The 20173-nt window shown below is 41.6% G+C and overlaps 1 protein-coding gene across 1 annotated transcript in view; it reads right to left on the bottom strand.

Annotated features, from left to right (window-relative positions):
• Positions 1-19713, bottom strand: part of LOC136870331 (uncharacterized) — a 577143-nt gene extending 557430 nt beyond the window's left edge. Inside the window, exon 1 of the mRNA XM_067144910.2 lies at positions 19666-19713. Within this exon, the coding sequence (XP_067001011.2) occupies positions 19666-19683 (18 nt within the window). The 5' untranslated portion in view covers positions 19684-19713. The remainder of the gene's footprint in view (positions 1-19665) is intronic.
• Between the last annotated feature and the right edge of the window lie 460 nt (positions 19714-20173).

Genomic DNA, 20173 nt, shown 5'->3' with positions numbered 1-20173 from the left:
TGCTGTCCAGGAGCAACACGGGCGCTCTAGTTTTGTTACTAAATCGAATTCCCAAATGATGGGTTGGTGATCAAGCCCCAACAACCTCCAAAGTAATGGAACGTGACGGCTAACGAGGCGTATGGTGAGAAATGAATTTCATTTCTTTAATTTCACATTTCTTTTAAGTATCGTATTTGATTTTATATTCATTTAAACGGAACCATGACATCATCGACGTTTTTGTTCAAACTTTCTCTGCGTTGTGCGGGTTGCGGTACAGCTGCTAATCAAACTAGAGTAGTCTAGCCACGGCTAAGTTTGCCGCACCTGCTTTAGAGAATTTACCTTAACACATCATGCGGTGCGCTACTCACAGTCATGTAAGTTCCTAATGAAGAAGAAGTCTGAATCGCAAGCTAAGGTAGCCACCACCAGATCGTCTAATAACCATCAGCATCAGAAGGCTACAAATCACCAGAACTCTCACAATGGGGGAACTGAAAAATGTCATACAGATTCAGAACTTCAAGAGTGGGACTTAATATTGATTGAAGTTGCTGACGCTCAACAATAACGCTTGGAATTCTATAGTAGCATTACATACTAATAATAATGGTATTTGTTTTTACGTCCCACTAACTACTTTTACGGTTTTCGGAGACACCGAGGTGCTCGAATTTACTCCCGCAGGAGTCCTTTTACGGGTCAGTATATCTACCAACACAAGGCGGACGTATTTAAGCACCTTCAAATACCACCGGACTGAGCTAAGATCGAACCTGCCAAGTTGGGGTCAGAAGGCCAGCGCCTGAACCGTCCGAGCCACTCAGCGGCTCATTAGAAACTGAAAAAGTGGCATGAATAATTGAAGTAGACACTAAGACGAGACAATTATCTTATAGGTTCTAAGAGTCACAGCATAATGCTAGCCTGTCACCTGTCAGATAAGGAAAAAAACTATAGAGGGAAAACATGAAACGTGACGCTAAACATTGATAGAAGATGGTTTGCAAGCCTCTAAATTGTGGATATCCTTCGCTATCCTATTAGTATTCCATCTAAAATCACATTAACCACCGACAATGCTTAGCCAACATGCACGAACTTATTGGGAACAGTAAAACACATCTAACAACTAGTTTTCTGACAAACCGAAGACTGTGAATTTTGGGGGATTAGTACAGTTGCAGAAGAAATCATAAAAAGTTGCATCTCAAGACCGAGTGTTAGCCTAAATACCAGCCATAAGTACTAATTGCCATCCATTTCCAAGAAACATAGTTGCCTCATATACACCGATGAGCTTAAATTTGTAGTCCAACATGAGTGTTAAAAGGCGAGGGAAGGTCGCTAATGGAAGCTTTAAAATATTTTCAAAATACATGTAGATCTATATCTACCCAAGGCATGGATTACAAACTTCCATCCCAGAATCAAGGAATAGTTTTGTTTCCAGCTAGTAAGGATCAGCCCATATGAAGCTAGAAGAAGTGGTATTAAATACGGTGCCGTGCAGTTACTGGCTGTTAACGTCTAACGTATAAGACCACCAACCTCCTAAGCCCACCAAGCTCCGGACATTCGCTATAAAGCAGAGAGGCTTAAACTCCTAACCTATGAACTCACCCGCTCTTTGGCTGTAATTCCGCTCCATCAATGTTGAATCCCAACATACTTTCTCCTTATGAATAAAGAAGACACAACGAAGTTGATTCTCTACCTCCTGTAACTGGCTGCTCAGAGAGTAACTTTATCGTGGTGCTACAAGAATTTATAGACTTCCAGGTCGCTATACAGATTCCACAATCGGGTTGGTGGATGCAACACCAACTTGATGAAATTGGACTAGACTATTACGATTATGATGAGGGAGTGTGTGTCTCTTACAAAGCCTGTAGTAATTAATCAACGACCTGGGCGAGAAGCAGTATTCCCTATCTTGCAGTTTCGATTTATCATTTCTTCACTCAAAAGTCTGTATTCCGTGACGTGAAGTCTCTCCTCAGCACTCATCCTTTATGTGTCGTATGCAGAGTGATTGTAACTTAATGTAAATCATTTTAAGTATACATTGCTTGTTGATTCTATGCCCATTTAGTATTGAATTTTTTTTACAATGACGGACAAAACAATGAATTGAGTTTTTTTTATTTATTAAATTTGTGCATTTATTGATTTACATTTTTTTCACAATTTTTTGCTTTACGTCACACCGACACAGGTAGGTCTTAAGGTGACGATGGGATAGGAAAGGCCTAGGAGTGGGAAGGAAGCGGCCGCAGCCATATTTAAGGTACAGCCCCAGCATTTGTCTGGTGTGAAAATGGGAAACCACGGAAAACCATCTTCAGGGCTGCCGGCAGTGGGGTTCGAACCCACTATCTCCCGAATACTGGATACTGGCTGCATTTGAGCGTCTGCGGCTATCGAGCTCGGTTACATTTATTGAATAATTGCTAGCTTGATTTGTACATTTATATCATGATAGATTCTTTCATTATTTTCATCCTGTTAGGTTGCAAAAATGACTTATGGTGCATTATGCAGATGATTGATGATTGATTGAACATACCGATCTTCAGCCTTCCTCAATATACACCGATGAGCATTTGAATTACAGGTACGTGTCTCTTTGCGTGCAGCATTCCCTTTCGGCGTTATAGCGATTACAGTGCGGCGGGACAGGAACTCCACAAGATATCGGAAGCGTAGGAAGTCACCCTTGTCCAAGACCACTGCACAGCCTCCCATAATGCACCGAGATTGTTCGGAGCAGGGACAACGGCACTCACATATCTCTCGAGAGCGTCCTAATGTGCTCAATATGACTGAGTTCGGGTGACCTTACGGACCAGGAAAGCATCTTTATGTCCACGGAGTGTTCATCGAACCAATCAACCACAATTCGGTCGCGATTGAACGGTGCATTGCTTTACTGTACGTACAGGTCTCCTGCAGTGTGCTGGAGGTGAACAAATGGGTGGACTTGAGGTGGTGGTGGTTGTGGTGGTGTGTGTGGGGGGGGTGTTGATTGTTGTTTTTTAAGAGGGTGTACAAGTGGGCAATCATCCTATATTAACATTAATCGGAGAGAAAAATGGAAGGGGTCCAAGATGTCGAAAAATGAAGATATCGGCAAAAGAAAGACAAGGGCCACCAACGGCGTGAAAATGAGAGACTCCCGAGGCCTCCATACTTAAAACCGTCGAGGTCGGAAAAGAACAAGAGTTGATCAAGGAAGGTCGGATAGGATAGACGCAAGTGACGAGCCCGGCACAAGTAAGTGGAAGCAATTCCAGGACTCAGTTAAGAGCCCCGTGGTCTCCAACCCACGCTCCCAAGTTAAAAGCACCTAGGGCCCATTTCAGTCGCCTCTTACGAGAGGCAGGGGATGCCGTGGGTGGTATTCTACTGACCCCACCCACAGGGCGAGGGTGGACTTGACCTGACAGCAGCTTCCCCTATTGTTCGTTCGAGAGGAACATTGTCATATGTACCAGGGATCTCATCTCATTCCACGTGAACAGTCCTTATTCGATGATACAATCACCTGCGGCCTGCTGATAAGAGAAGAAATACATTGCTTCAAGTGCTTGGTGACGTATTGTACTCATACCCTACCATCGGCGTGTACAAACTGGTATCACGGCTCTTTTATCCACGCGACATTTGTCTATACTTTCAAAGTTAAATGGTAGTGTTACTGTCCCAATGTCATTATTTGTGTCTTTGATGTGCAGTGAGCAGTGGTACCCAAGTGGGACGGTGGCCTCTGTACCTCATCGCGAGCAGATGGTCCTGGATGGTATGGCTACTCACACTTCTTTGTTATCCAGCACTGATTTGGCAAGTAATGTGTTAAACTGTGACCCGCCCAAGTCAGTCGACGGTGACTTCTGTCAACAACACGCTGTACTCCACAGCAGTTGACCCTGGATATAATGTTTTTTTTTCCAAATCTACGAATTTATGGTACATGCTAGACACGGTGGCGCATGGCAGATCTATTGCCTGCACGACCTCGGAGATGGAATAGCCCTTACGTATGGCACTGACAATCGAGCTATGATCAAACATGCCGAGATCTCGTGCCTTACCCATCTTGTACTCGTCTGTCACTCACACGGCCAGTACGAGGTCTGACGACATCTGTCATGTGACACGCCGAACTATTATGTTCGCCGGGCAGACCGCGGTCTCTAGTTCACGTAAACTGTTTTATTCGATCAGTTATCATTAACTTCGACTCGCTGTAATTGACATTTATTTCACACTCAGATTATCGCTTCCACTCTTTTTAAAAATCTGCACCTGTTCTTCGTTGCTAGGAAGAAGAGTGGTGTCATCATCAAAGTGCAAGTTGTTATTTTCCTCCTACCATCGAGTTACCTCCAGTCGACGGCTTTCCTTGCGACATGTTCGCCATAGATGATAAGTAACTGTGAAGATAGAATGCAGCATTGTCTCATTCCTTTCTCCACTTTATAGTTTTTTTTAAAAGTGGCTATTTGCTCTTACTGATGAAATGCTGTTCTCACACAAGGTGCATACCGTGTGGTTATAATCATTCTGAAGGAAGATATCTCTTTTAAACATCTGGTAGCCACGTTACGTGCAGCAATTGTTCCCCAAAGACTGTAACAAGAGAAAGTAATTTGCCGAAATTATTTTGGATTGCCATGGTTACTGGCCGGAACTGTTGGTCAGTATGGTCAGATGAGGCAGTGTTTCACGTTGAGAGGGGAGCGGGTGTAAACAGGCATAACTAGCTTACTGGGCGAGTGAGAATCCGCACATATTTCCTTAAGGGGCACAAGAAAGTCCAAAAGTAACACTATCATGTGGTATTACGTCATATTCCATTGTTGGTTATTTCTTTTTCCACACAACAGTAAATGTTGAGAGATATTTGGAAATGTTGCAAGATCATTTACAGTCAGTACATTCCAGTGGGGCAACACGGCACAACTTCAGTTTATGCAGGATGGTAGAACCTAATTTTGCGCAAATAAAGTTGGTTACACGGTTGTTTCACAGGTCTATGGATTGGCAGACGTGGCTCACACGAATGTCCTGTTCTCAGCACAAACTACACACCCTGCAACGTTTTCATGTCAGCAAGGGTGAAAGAAGATGTGTATCGAAAAAACCTAAAGAACCTAAAAACTTTGGACGAATTGGAGGCAACAATATGTAATGTGCTTGTTAATGTCCCTCACACCATGTCGTAGGTGGAAGTTGAATAAACACAAAACTTCAACTTATCGAGTATTTCGATAAAGTCAAATACAAATAAATTAAATGGGTGATGACTTTTAGTGTCGGCAGTGACCGAGGACATGTTCGGCTCGCCAGATGCAGGTGTTTGGATTTGACGACCGTAGGTGACCCGCGCGTCGTGATGATGAAATGATGATGAAGACGACACATACACCCAGTCCCCGTGCCAGCGGAATTAACCCGACCATGCCGGGGATCAAACCCTGGGCCCCTCTAACCAAAGGCCACCACGCTAACCATTTAGCCATGGAGCCGGACAATAACAAGTAGAAAAGCCGCGATCATTTAAAAATAGGGAATGACGTATCAGTAATCCTGCATATTAACCTTTCCGGAAAACCTGCATTTGCCTGAGTTTCCTTTATGCCCTGGTGTGCTGTGTATGTACATGCTTTGTTCTCTGATATTATCAGTTAATTCAATTGCAGTAGACATGCATTACAGCCAGTAAAAGCATATTAGTTCAGACTATAACGTAACTGATTAGATAGCAATCAATATTGGATTGCGTTGGGTGGGGCGTTCGTACTATGTACACATCTCTTTGCCCCAGAGATTTATAGCCTGATGTGTAGTAAACCTGTTAATGCAGATAAATCTCGTTAGCATTCGTTTGAAAGGAGTGAAATAAACAAGCTCCTGTACAATGAATTCGTGTTAACTGAATTTTTTTTACAATTCTTTCACCTTAAGAACGACCAGCATAGAGGTAACTTAACTTTTTCTTAAATATTCTTCACTTTTGGTATTGGCCTATATGATCAATCTCGTTAAGAGTTGACCTTGTAGCCCACTAATGAAAGGTCTGATTCATTTCGTCTACAGTCTCAGGCATTTGTGTTACATAGGACAGCACTTTATCGGTGATTTAATACAAGGTACAGTAAAAGTATGTTATGGGTTGAAATACATACATCATTAGTTTTCGTCTTTGCAATAATGTTGTTTTGTTTTGCTAGGGGCTTAACGTCGCACCGACACAGATAGGTCTTATGGCGACAATGGGATAGGAAAGGCCTAGGAGTTGGAAGCAAGAGGCCGTGTCCTTAATTAAGGTACAGCCCCAGCATTTGCCTGGTGTGAAAATGGGAAACCACGGAAAACCATCTTCAGGGCTGCAATAATGTTTTCTATTCCTTTTGCCTTCCTCTGAAGGACGTTCGAGAAAATAACAATGTCTCACATGTATTAGTCGAGATTCGAAATGCCTGGCTGGCCGAGTGGCTCATACGGTTGGGGCGCTGGCCTTCTGACCCCAACTTGGCACGTTCCATCCTGGCTCAGTTCTGTGGTATTTGAAGATGCTCAAATATGTCAGCCTCGTGTCAGTAGATTTATTGGCACGTAAAACAACTTCTGCGTGACGAAATTGTGGCACCTCGGCGTCTCCGAAAGCCGTCAAGAGTAGTTAGTGGGGCGTAAAAAAACATTAACATTGAAATTGATTGACACCGAAGTCGATAGCTGCAGTCGCTTAAGTGCGGCCAGTATCCAGTATTCGGAAGATAGTAGGTTCGAACCCCACTGTCGGCAGCCCTGAAAATGGTTTTCCGTGGTTTCCCATTTTCTTACCAGGCAAATGCTGGGGCTGTACCTTAATTAAGGCCACGGCCGCTTCCTTCCCACTCCTAGCTCTTTCCCGTCCCATCGTCGCCATAAGACCTGTCTGTGTCGGTGCGACGTAAAGCAACTAGCAAGAAAAAAAGATTGAGATTCGAACCGCGATACCTTGCTAAAAAATTAGGGATATAGTCGGCTATGATGCCCTCTGTTATAAAACACTTTTACCCCAAGACTTTCATACAGCTTCACGTCCAAGTCTAATATGACGTCATGTTTTCCGAGAAACATTCTTTCTGCAAGATTATCTTCAGAACTACAGCAATTCCAGGTAATTAAACTATTGTTCCTTTAATTATTCATTGTAACGTTTTATGAAACTAATTTCTAGATACAAGTTTGTAATCTAATTTTTAATAATAGCTTAGCTCTTTGAGCAGTAATACAGTGTCTTAATTACCGTTATTAGTGAGTAACATGTACGTGGCTCTGCGAAGCACCTGGCACCGGCACTTCCCTTGAGTAAAACTAGACATTACAGAGCAGACGTTTACAGTCTCTCTTCTAGGAACTTTTCTTGGGCTGTCTCTATGCATCAGTTGAGTCCAGTCCAGTCCTCAGCCCGAAGGCTGGTTGGATCCTCAACAACTCCACCGTCAGTTGTCACAGATGACCTAGGCATCACTGGAGAGGCGTACTAGGGAATGAAGAGTGAAGTAGTTTGCCCTTGTTTTGCTCACTGAGCCAGAAGTTGATATTACGTACTGAAATACACGCACCAACCGACCCAATGAGCAACATTTTCACACCATTCATAGCAAGGACCGGTTACATAAGGAATGGCATTACTAGCAGCGCTCATACCTCAGTCACTTTCATATTGTCAAAGCCGAGGAAGAGACTGAGACCCATCAATGAAAGTAACAGAAGACATGCTGCACTGTAAACGCTAGGTTTCGCCATTATCTTTGTCGTGTGATTCGTGTATCTGATATTATGAGAGTAGCCACCTATCTTCTAACACTTGCATTTCAATATTCGAAAATTTGGGTCTATGTATGTCGTTTAAAACCCAAGCAGAAAGTAAAATGCTATTTCTTTTTAATGGCGAGGGACTGGTGCAGGCATTTCGAGTTGACGCGCTATAGGCGACTAGCGCATCTGGGGCTCTACCTATGAAGAATTCTGATACTGAAGACACAAACACACCCAGTCCATGAGCTATCGAAATTAACCAATCAAAGTTAAAATCCCCGGCCTGGCCTGGAGTCGAACCTTAGCCCACTTGGATCAAAGGCCAGCACGCTAACTATTCAGCCATTGAGCCAGACAAGGAAAATAAGAAAATTGAAAACATATTCTTCGTCTATCGCTTTTCCTACACCTGGCCCTGTTTTACGGCCGAATGACCTTCCTGGGATCAACCCTATATGGTGGGATGCGTGTTTCGCTGGGGGTTGGCAGTGTAGTGTGTTATCTGAATATGAAGAGAAAAGTGTTGGAACAAACACACATTACCCAATCTCCGAACAAGAAGAATTAATCAGATTAAAATCCCTAACCCGGCCGGAAATCGAACCTGGGACCCTCTGAAAAAAAAAGCCTTAACGCAGACCATTCATCCAAGGATTCGGACAAGACAATACAAAACAAAGAACAAAACAAATAACGTTGCTAGGTCTATACGTTATATTAGCGTTTTTCCTCCCCTTTGTCTCTTTTCCACTAGTATTTTACCGTTACACTAACACAGGTATTCCGTGACGGTGGGAGAAGGAATATCTAGGCCTGGAAAAACAAGTGGCAATGCCCCAACATTGCTTAGTGTGAAAATGTGAAACCACTGAAAATAATCATCAACCATCAAACAAAGGTGGAGTTCGAGCCCACTATCTCCTGAGTGTAAATTCACAGGTACAGCGCGCAAACAACTCGCTCATAGCGACTCTTTTCCAGAGACCAAACAGAAGGGTTAGCAGCGTCTCTTCATTGTTATATGGAGCTGTCTAGCCGATGTATTACTAGTTAACGTGGTAGTGTGAAAAGGTCAAAGAAAGCTTGTGGTTTCATGTGACTGTTAGCATCGTGATTATATCTACAGGAACACATAGAATATGATTTTCGATATAAAAATTCGCACCGAGATTCGAGCGGCATAAGGCTCGATTCAGAGCCCACTTGGCTATAACCGCCAGCATGGGAAGTCATTTGAATCTGTCAGCATTTTAGTTTGCAGATTGTGAGGCTATAACTTGGCAAGCCAAGACTGTCCACCTCTGTGGTGTAATGGTGAATGTGATTAGCTACCCACCCAGGAGGCCCGGGTTCAATTCCCGGCTCTGCCACGAAATTTAAAAAGTGGTAAGAGGACTGGAACCGGATCCACTCAGCCTCAGCAGATAACCGAGTAGACGGGGGTTCAATTCCCACCTCAGCCGTCCTCGAGGTCTTTTTCCGTAATTTACTACATCTCCTGCAGGCAAATGCCGGGATGATAGTTAATGCCCCTGCCCATTCCTTCCCTCTTCCTTGTCTATCCCTTCCAATCTTCCCATCCCCTACAAGCACAGCACGTGAGGCCACTGGGTGAGGTACTGGCCATCCACACCAGTTGTATCCTTGACCCAGTGTCTCACGCTCCAGGACACTGCCCTTGAGGCGGTAAAGGTGGGATCCCTCTCTGAGTCTGAGGAAAAAACCAACCCTGGACGGTAAACAGATTAAGAAAGAAAGAATGAAAGCCAAGAATGCTACCTTCTTAGCCTTTTCCCATCCAGTGTCACAAAGAACATATCTGTCTTTATGCCACGCGCAATAAATAACAAAACTATTTTCTTTCTAGTATAATAGTATGGCCTTAGCTGTCGCATGCAGACATTTTATTTTGACGCCATCTGCCTGCCTGCTCGTTAATTTTGACGTTCCGTTTTACTCTAGGGCTACTAGACGGCAGAGTGAATTGAATCTCCCTTGGGCGTCCATGGTTAAGTTTTTAATGAACTGTGTCAGGTAAACACTAAACATGTCGCCAGAGATCTTCTATCTGCCAATATCGTACGACATGGAATGGATTTTATTCCGTCCTTCAAAAATTCGTTTGTGTTTTTTGTATATTAACAGAAAACTACTTAAATTTGCTTTATATGAGCATCATACCAAAACCTGCGAACAATATTCCTAACCTAAATAAGAATTTAAATATTTAGATGAGCCGAGAAGCGAACGCGAAGCCTTCCGGTATGGACAAAGAGATGGCTTTCCGTAGATACAATCAATCATGTAAACAAGTTTCTAGTTTTACATGGCCGTTGATTTTGTGATCATAGCCCGTAACTTGAAATCTGAACCACTAGAATATCACTTTTTTTTTTAATCCGACATGCATTGTTCGGAACTCGAACCACATTGGTGTCTACATTATTATCATTCCTGCAGATCATGTCATCGCTGCACCAGCAAAACATCGTATCCTACAATGCTCTTCCTATTCATTGTTGTCGTCAAGACTGGCCACGCCTCCAAACCACATCAAACCCATCAGAACAATTGTCGTTGTGTTCGTTTTCCTATGCTGGCGGGTAAACGAAAATGAACCTTATTATACTGTAGGAGTGCGTAAATACGTCATGAAAACATACATTCCTACAGCGCGGTACAGTAAGGTTCAATTTCATTTACACATTGTCCATATGTGGCTGGGAGGCGTGACTAGTCTTAAGGAGAATAATGGATAGGAAGACCGGGCGAGTTGGTCGTGCGCGTAGAGGCGCGCGGCTGTGAGCTTGCATCCGGGAGATAGTAGGTTCGAATCCCACTATCGGCAGCCCTGAAGATGGTTTTCCGTGGTTTCCCATTTTCACACCAGGCAAATGCTGGGGCTGTACCTTAATAAAGGCCACGGCCACTTCCTTCCAACTCCTAGGCCTTTCCTATCGCATCGTCGCCATAAGACCTATCTGTGTCGGTGCGACGTAAAGCCCCTAGCAAAAAAAAAATGGATAGGAAGGGCATTGTGGGATACGAGGTTGTGCCGGTGTAGCGACGATATTAACTATCGCTCAAAGTCTATAACCAGTGAGAAGGTTAGTAACTACAAATCAGCAAGTTTGCAAATTTGAGTCCATAGTGAGCACTGCTCAGACTGATTTCATGTAGAAGTGTAAAGTGGTGAACGAACAGCCGATAGCTTTATAAAATTGTCAGCTGTTTGTGCGCCACCCTGTAGTATTAAATGCGCCTTCAGATTTAAATGTTTATTATTATTGTTGTAGTAGTAAACAACCAAACAGTTCAACATTTGGATTGATTTTACATCTCGTTGTGAGCTCAAGATATCGTCTTGCAACAGAGTAAAATACAGTACCATTCGTCTTCACCGAGTGGGAGAGCCCGCACAGTCACTTGAATGTAGTCAACGACAGAGACTTACAATGAGTCCACCCATGCGTTAGACCATAGATATGCATGACAAGGGCGGTACGTGTAAAAGTAAATAATAAAGAACGTGCAGGAATAACCCTTGGCCTGTTTTACTTTCTCTGGCTTCCGCCTCGTTTTTGTGATATTTTTCCGTAATGCCACATAATGCAAGTCTGCCCTCCCTCCACAATTATTGCTTACCGATATTGCAGGTGCATAACTAACATGCAAATCTCCAATACAGTCCATGAAGGCTCCTGTAAGGAGTGGGAGGTAAAGGCGTTCATTAAACCGTGAAGTCGGATAGAGCGGTCAACTCGAAGCCTTGTCACTACCACAACTAGTTTCAGTTCTTAGACTGATTGGCATCAGTTTTCTACGTTTATTTTGGGCTTTGCTGTTCACTTCCAAGTATGTGTTTAATCCGGCATTGTTAATAACCTGACGAATATTAATGTGCCGTTGGCTTCCTCTGTAGTCCTTTCGATGCCCATTCATTCCACGATATTCTTGAATAGCCTATCATGTCTTAATGTACAGTACGTCCCAGCAGTTCCATTCTCCTTTTCAAAAGGCTCCCCCAGAGGGTTTTCCTTTCTTCCAGTTCTTTGAAGGATCTCCTGGTTTATAGCTTGATTTATCCAACTGTCCTTCAGCATACGTATGTGGCACAACATTTATAGTGACTCTAACAGCCTTCTTTCTCGTGATCCTACCACTTAAGATTCGCAACCGTATAGAACGACGCTCCACACAAGTTTATGTTTTGTGCGGTGAACAAAATTTTCCTTTCCTAGAAGGATATTTTTGTCTGATGGATCCTAATTATTAACCTGATACCTATTTTGCGTGAATTTCGGAGCCTTTCGCGAAGTAGAAATCGTATTTCAACATTTTTCGGCCTCTCGTCAGGGAATCGAACCCAATCCCTTCTGAGCGAACCGAGCAGGTCTCTACGGTCTTGGGTAAGCAGATAACAGTTACGAGACGTATTGTTTCTTTGCTAATGGTTTAATGATTTAATGTCACACTGAATCTGAAGATTTTCAGCACCAAAGGGTAAGAAAGGGCTTGTATTGGGAAGGAAGCATCCTTGGTTTTAATTAAGGTACAGCTCCAGTATTTACCTGGTGTGAAAATAGGAAGCCAAGGAAGACCATCTTCAGGGCAGCCGACAATAGAATTCAAACCATCCTTAGCTCACAGCTACGTCACGTGCACCGTTCAGTCAACTCTCTCTGTTGAGTAATATTTATTGATGTAGAACATGTCTTTTGTTTCGCTCATGTGATGTGTTCCGTGTAGAATTTCGAGTGCAGGAATACAGTATATAGTTAGTGCGGCCTGATAACTTTGCAGCTATAAATTATATCTAAATGGTTAATTTACGGTTAAGAAGGCGAAGGATGAAGATATTCTTTGAAATTAGTTTCAATATTTGATGACATCAAGTCGAGTAGTGGGAGAGTCTGTCATTTTGTATTGAAATCGAGATTGTCGCGAAAGAGTAAAATGTGTACAGCTCGCGACCCCGTTATGCCAGAATGTTGCAAGTGGTAGCGTTGAACTTGTTCCTAGAACTCTAATATAACACTGTAGGTTCAAGTAGTCACCATAACACTTATAACTTCGTGCCCAGGTCGGTTGAAAAGTAAAAAGTTTGCCAAATTTGCATAGTGTTTAAATACGCAGCATCGGCCTAGATAGATCAGTAGAATGTTCCAGATACCAAGCGAGTGGCTGCGTGCTTTGCGTCAACTTGCATTCGGATGATAGTGGGTTTGAATCCCACTGTCAGCAGCCCTGAAGATGGTTTTCCGTGGTTTCCCATTTTCATACCAGGCAAATTCTGGGGTTGTACCGTAATTAAGACAATGGCCGCTTCCTACCCGCTCCTCGCGCTTTCCTGTCCTATCATCGCCATATAACACATGTGCCAGTACGACGTAAAGCAAATTGTGAAAAAAAGAAAAACAATTTTTTTTCTAGTTGCTTAACAATTAACGTGGCAGAAAGTAGCGGAAGCGCAAGAAGAAAAATCTATTCACTTCGAACGACATTACCCTGGGCCTAAGGAAACAGCGCCTCAAAACATTCGTTCGGAGTGGAGGAGTCTCCAGCACTTCTACCGCGCCCGTGGAGTCAGTGTTGTTCTAATTCGATCTATTTGATTTCTGTCAGAAAGACGAATTCTATGCCTTAAGTTTTGCGGCCGTACTACTGATACAGCTTATTACTTGACCTTCGCCGTTTCTTCCAGCTCAGTTCTTTAGTACCACATCCAATCTATTGTAATGTATTACACATTCAAAAAGTGGTATTTATTTATTTATTTATTTATTTATTTATTTATTTATTTATTTATTTATTTATTTATTTATTTATTTATTTATTTATTTATTTATTTATTTATTTATTTATTTATTTATTTATTTATTTATTTATTTATTTATTTATTTATTTATTTATTTATTTATTTATTTATTTATTTATTTATTTATTTATTTATTTATTTATTTATTTATTTATTTATTTATTTATTTATTTATTTATTTATTTATTTATTTATTTATTTATTTATTTATTTATTTATTTATTTATTTATTTATTTATTTATTTATTTATTTATTTATTTATTTATTTATTTATTTATTTATTTATTTATTTATTTATTTATTTATTTATTTATTTATTTATTTATTTATTTATTTATTTATTTATTTATTTATTTATTTATTTATTTATTTATTTATTTATTTATTTATTTATTTATTTATTTATTTATTTATTTATTTATTTATTTATTTATTTATTTATTTATTTATTTATTTATTTATTTATTTATTTATTTATTTATTTATTTATTTATTTATTTATTTATTTATTTATTTATTTATTTATTTATTTATTTATTTATTTATTTATTTATTTATTTATTTATTTATTTATTTATCATACAGGTTAGGACGAACTCCACAAGCACGAAGTACACGAGGATCCTAACTACGATATCTCAAAGGAGTTGTTACCATCCATTATGAATCATACGGAAACCACACTCTGTACTGTACACAGCATGACCACTAACAAGGACAATAGCAAGGCACTCGTGGTGAGCAGACACGGAACGGAGGCCACGATGGTCCTGTGTAGATACAGATTAAATAAACTGGATGACTTTACCTATCTAGGAAGAAGGATAACCTTCGACAAGAGAAGTATGGTAGTTATTATAAGCAGGATCAACCAGGCCAAGGCATTCTTTAACAGGAAGAAAATGCTCCTCACTTCCAACAACATCAACCTGGGCCCAAGGAAGCAGCTTGTAGTGTGCTGCTGTACGCCAGTGAAACGTGGACTCTTGGTTCATCGGGAAGGAAAAACATTGACGTCTTCGAGATGTAGTATCCTCAAAATATCGCGGGTAGATAAGTTTACCAATGAGGAAGTCCCACGCAGGATAAAAGAGGTGAAGCAAACATCCACTCACGGAGGGATTCTTGGTGGTACCACACCTTCAAGCAGTGCGGAACTATTGGCCAGCTTACTGGAGGACGCCGTCGACATCTGCAATGAGAGAGGCTAGAATACATCGACCAGATCATCAGGGACCTTGGGTGCTCCTCATAGCTGGGACTGATGAGGCTAACTGAGGACAGGAAAGACTGGAGAAGTAGAGCAACAACCGCTGATTACTGTCCAAGAAGAAGAAACCTCTGAAATTCCACTTCAGCAACAAAAACAAACAAAACACAGCAAAGAAACAAGAGATTTTTGGACTGTGAATAACATTTCTCAATATTAGAAATTCAGAAATTATGTTAGTTCTAAACATTGTTCAGGGTCCAGCGTTAGACGCTTCGCATAAATACACTGTGAATTTTTCTTTAATCAATAATAACTTCCTAATTATGGTAAAGGTTCATTCTTAAACTATACCTAATAATATCTTCAGAGAGTAAATAGCATAGTGCAACAAACCATCAAGCTACTATATCATCATCATTATCATAGGCATTCTTACTGATGGGTGTAAAGATCGTCTTCCGAGTTCATCATTACACCTGTATTGTTTGGCCGCCATAATCTTAGTGCTCTGATAAATATGTACAGTGGATGCCCTCTTAACGTGTTTCAGGTTAGCCAGCCGTCAGATTAACCGTTCCACCCGCTGAATTATATTACAGTACTTCCGTTTCCCCACGGTCGCAAACATCCGCATTGCCGCACACTTCACCTTGTTCACTGACAAAATTCAACGAGTTTCATATTACTTATCACTTACAATAGCGGATGCCGTTTTTAGTCAGTTTGCTGATTTATTAAGTACAGTAAGTGAAATCATTTTCATAGAATTTTCCGTATTCCCCTTTATAGGTTTCTTGAAGGACGTGGTTATCGTTATAAAACATAAAGAGATAGTTATCTATAAAATATAACTCGCAGTAACGATTTGCCTCCTCCACGTTCCACAGGTCCTAACTTAAACATGGGGTAAAAATGTTCTCTGCTTTATATAGGTTATACGCCTCCGTGGATCAGACGGCAGCGTGCCGGCATCTCATCGCTGAGTTCCGTGATTCAAATCCCGGTCACTCCATGTCAAATTTGTGCTGTGGAAAGCGGAGGTGGGACAGGTTTTTCTCCGGGTACTCCGGTTTTCACTGTCATCTTTCGTTCTAGCAGCACTTTCCCATAGAATTTCATCTCTCAGTCATTAATCATTGCTCCAGAAGAATGCGAAAGGCTTCCGCAGACGGCACAATTTCGATCCTCGCCGCTAGATGGGGCTTCCTTCATTAATTCCATTCCTGACCCGGAAAATGACTGGAAACAGGCTGGGGAATTTTATGTTATATATATATTGACATTCTGAAATCTGTTCAACCCAGATAAAAGTTTTGATTTATTCTAAAATATCACCAAGATTGAACGGCCCGGTTCGGAGAAATATGAACGAATGTAATATCAGACTAAAGGGTACTTAAACATCCCGATGGACTCCTGCGAAATTTCATTTCCCAAACTCAATCAGACACTCAATGCTGTATCACTACGAAAACAGTCGTGCAGTCACTTCTTGCCAGGGCACTGAGTCCCGTTCGAAATTGTGCCTTAGACTAATGTTGGGTCGAAAATAGAGCGTTACGAGCAAGAACGTAAACAAGAGATAGGCCTAATGTTTTACAGGAAACTTAACACCGAGGCGTAAGTTGCCAACATGTTTACAAACAATAGGGGATCGAACAGGACTATATCGTCGCTGCGCCTTCGAAAGTCGCTATGTGATAATGATATGGGAGAAATACTGACCCGCAGCACTTCTATCACCAGAGCGAGAATTCTTTTCAATTATTCTCACAATATTGAACCTTAGATGACAGAACCCTACCGGCCAAAGTTATAAGCTGAAAAATTCCACATGGCGGTTTCCGTAGGCACAACGACGATGTTATAAATAACCGAATCTATAATAGATCAAAATAAACACATTTATGCCCGATTGCTACCTGTTCCCTTCAATTATTCCTACTTCGATTGATACTTCAAATTAATACTTCAATAATAATAATAATAATAATAATAATAATAATAATAATAATAATAATAATAATAATAATAATAATATACTCATGTTCACAAAAACCAGAACACCTTGAAAGACTGGAGATAGGAAGTTCATATGTTCAGGACAAGTGCATTAGTATGTTCTGAAGAAATGGTTAGCATTTGAACCATGTCGGCCCTCAGGTTCAAGGTCCGCATCTATATCTCGGCGCACCACCACCGACTGGCAAAATGTTCCTGCGGCTCTCGTTGTAGCTATAAACCGAAGGTAATGGATCGGTGTGACTTGAGCAGACGTCCAGGATGCCTCGCAGACGTATGCGAGAGACGTACCGTCAAATGAGTGAGTTTGAAAGAGGACACATTATTGGCATGAGAGAACTTGAAGCACCAATCCGGAAAATTGCTGCTCGTGTGAGCCGAAATGTGTCGGCAGTGAAAGGGATGTATACAGAATGGGTTCAGAGAAGGCCGTAGAACACGACTAGATTGGTCTGGTCGCACAATCCAGACCACCTCCGAGAAGATCGACACTTCATCTGAATGGGAGAGATCTGAGTCGTCCTCGGCTCTGGCGCAATAGTGGAACAGTGTTAACACCTCGTACACTATCAGGAGTGACAGTCCGTCGCCGTTTATTACGGTCTGAGTTACCAACGCGTCGTCCACTTCTCCGCCTACCTTTGACTAATGTGCATAAACATGCTAGACCGCACTAGTGTATGGAACGACGTCATTGGGGACAGGAATAGCAGCAGATAGTATTTTCGGACTAATCCAGGTTCTTTTTGTTGGAAAATGAGGGCCGCATTTTGGTTCGCCGCGGACAGGATGAGAGACATCACATTGCCTGCATTCGCACAAAACATACAGCACCAACTCAAGGTCTTAATGGTGTGGTGTGCTATTGAGTACAACCACAGATCACAGTTGGTGCGTATCCAGAATACTGTAACCAGTTTGACCTACGTTAAAGACATTCTGCGACCCGTAGCCATACCCTTTCTGCACGACACCCCCGACGCCATATTTCAGCAAGACAATGCGCGACAACATGCTTCTGCGCGAACACGTGCCTTCTTGTTGTCACAGGATGTCAGACTGTTGCGCTGGCCCACCCGATCACCGGACTTGTCGCCAATCGAATTTATGTGGGATATGGTGAAACGACAGGTGCGGCGCTGTGATCCAATGCCAACCGCCAAAGATGAACTGTGGAACCAGGTGAATGCAGCATGGATGGCTATACCCCAGGACGCCATTCGCGTCTTATATGCGTCGATGCCATCACGCATGGAAGAAGTTATCAGTGCCCATGGAGGACCCAGTGCCTACTAGGAAACAGGACACATGCTGAACCTAGGTGACTGAAATGCTAATCATTTCTGAAGAACATAGTAATGAACATGTCCTGTGAATATGAATTTCCTATCTCTAGTCCTTCAAAGTGTTCTGTTTTTATGAATATGAGTGTAACTTAATGATAATAATATAATAATATACATGTTATTATTTTTCACCTTACTGAAAATCTCCATAAAAGAAGGTAAGTTGGAGACAATTATCGTAGATGTTTCATGGAATTCATGATCACTGAAGTTTAATATAATTTTCATCCTGGATGAAAATCGTGTTAATAATCATTAATCGCTTATTTCATTCAAGAAAGTTTTTGAATATAAATATGATTATTAAGAACATTTTAATAATCTTGCAATTGGTTTCTTATTTAAGAAATAGGCATTCAAATCCACTAATATTTCCTTTTGACACTAAAATACGAACTACGTAACAGAAGACTGAAGGTGAGACGGTTGACGGCAAAAAAACCCTAATGAATAACAATAGATCTACTTTTTACAATTGGTTTTTTTTGCTAGGGGTTTTACGTCGCACCGACACAGATAGGTCTTATGGCGACGATGGGATAGGAAAGGCCTAGGAGTTGGAAGGAAGCGGCCGTGGCCTTAATTAAGGTACAGCCCCAGCATTTGCCTGGTGTGAAAATGGGAAACCACGGAAAACCATCTTCAGGGCTGCCGATAGTGGGATTCGAACCTACTATCTCCCGGATGCAAGCTCACAGCCGCGCGCCTCTACGCGCACGGCCAACTCGCCCGGTACAATTGGTTTTACGTCGCACCGACACAGATAGATCTTATGGCGAGGATGGGACAGGAAAGGGCTAGGAGTGGGAATGAAGCGCCCGTGGCCTTAATCGAGGTACAGTCCAGCATTTGCGTAATGTAAAAATGGAAAACCACGGAAAACCATCTTCAGAGCTGCCGACAGTGGGGTTCGAACCCACTATCTCCCGGATGAAAGCTCACAGTTGCGGGCACCTAACCGCATGGTCAACTCGCCCAGTAATAGATCTACTACTCCTAATAATAATAATAATAATAATAATAATAATAATAATAATAATAATAATAAGGAGGAGAAGAAGAAGAATATGGTGGTCTCGATTCCGGTTCAGTCCACTGTTCAAAATGCAAGCCTCGATCGGTATATTCATTTGAACGTAAAACAACTCTTGCAGGATATAATTTCGGCACCTTGGCGTCTGCGAAACTCGCAACAGTAGTTAGTGTGTCGTGAAACGAATAGCATAGTCCTCTGATAAGTTTGCTTAAAACATAAACACTTTGACAGATATGAATTCATTCAAATATTGTAGATGATAGACCATACAGCACCAAGTGTTCTACGCAGCAATCTGCGATAGTAAACGTTTCGCTCTCATTTCACAATATTTCATTTGACCAAGTAGGATATAATACCAAAATAAATGTTGTAAATTTTAAGCATCTTCATAAGGGAAGAGTAATTAATAAGATTTGAATTATCACTCACATTGCACAGCCCATACATCAGTTGAGTACACAGCCTGATCGCACCACATTTTCAAATCGTTTTACCCTAGATCAACATGGATACACAACTCCGACATAACAACACGTTTGGTCAACTGCACACGAACCTTGACTTTCAAGAAAGACATTCTCAAGGCATGTCTTGTTGTGGACGTTCTCCCGCTTTTACCAACCAATCAGCGACCAACGTTCGTGTTTCAGGAGGGATGGGAGAGACCGTACGGATGTATAAACACACTCTGCTAACTATAGACATAGAATTGTGATTTCTACATATATCACATATTTTTACCGAAGTGTTACTAGTAGTGTTGCATTTGTCTGGCTGAGTAGGTGTTGTGAGGAAAATTTGCAGTAGAGCTGGGGACGGAGCGGAGCGGAGCGGAGCAGTTGTTGTGACGTCATCACCCGGTGGTACCGAGTGAACTACCGAGTAAATGTCCTGACGCGGGACGTTTAAACACGTTATAGGTATGCACTGCGAAGGT

Source organism: Anabrus simplex, chromosome 1 (assembly GCF_040414725.1).
Source record: "Anabrus simplex isolate iqAnaSimp1 chromosome 1, ASM4041472v1, whole genome shotgun sequence".
Taxonomy (NCBI): domain Eukaryota; kingdom Metazoa; phylum Arthropoda; class Insecta; order Orthoptera; family Tettigoniidae; genus Anabrus; species Anabrus simplex.
This window is presented reverse-complemented; position numbering and strand designations above follow the sequence as displayed.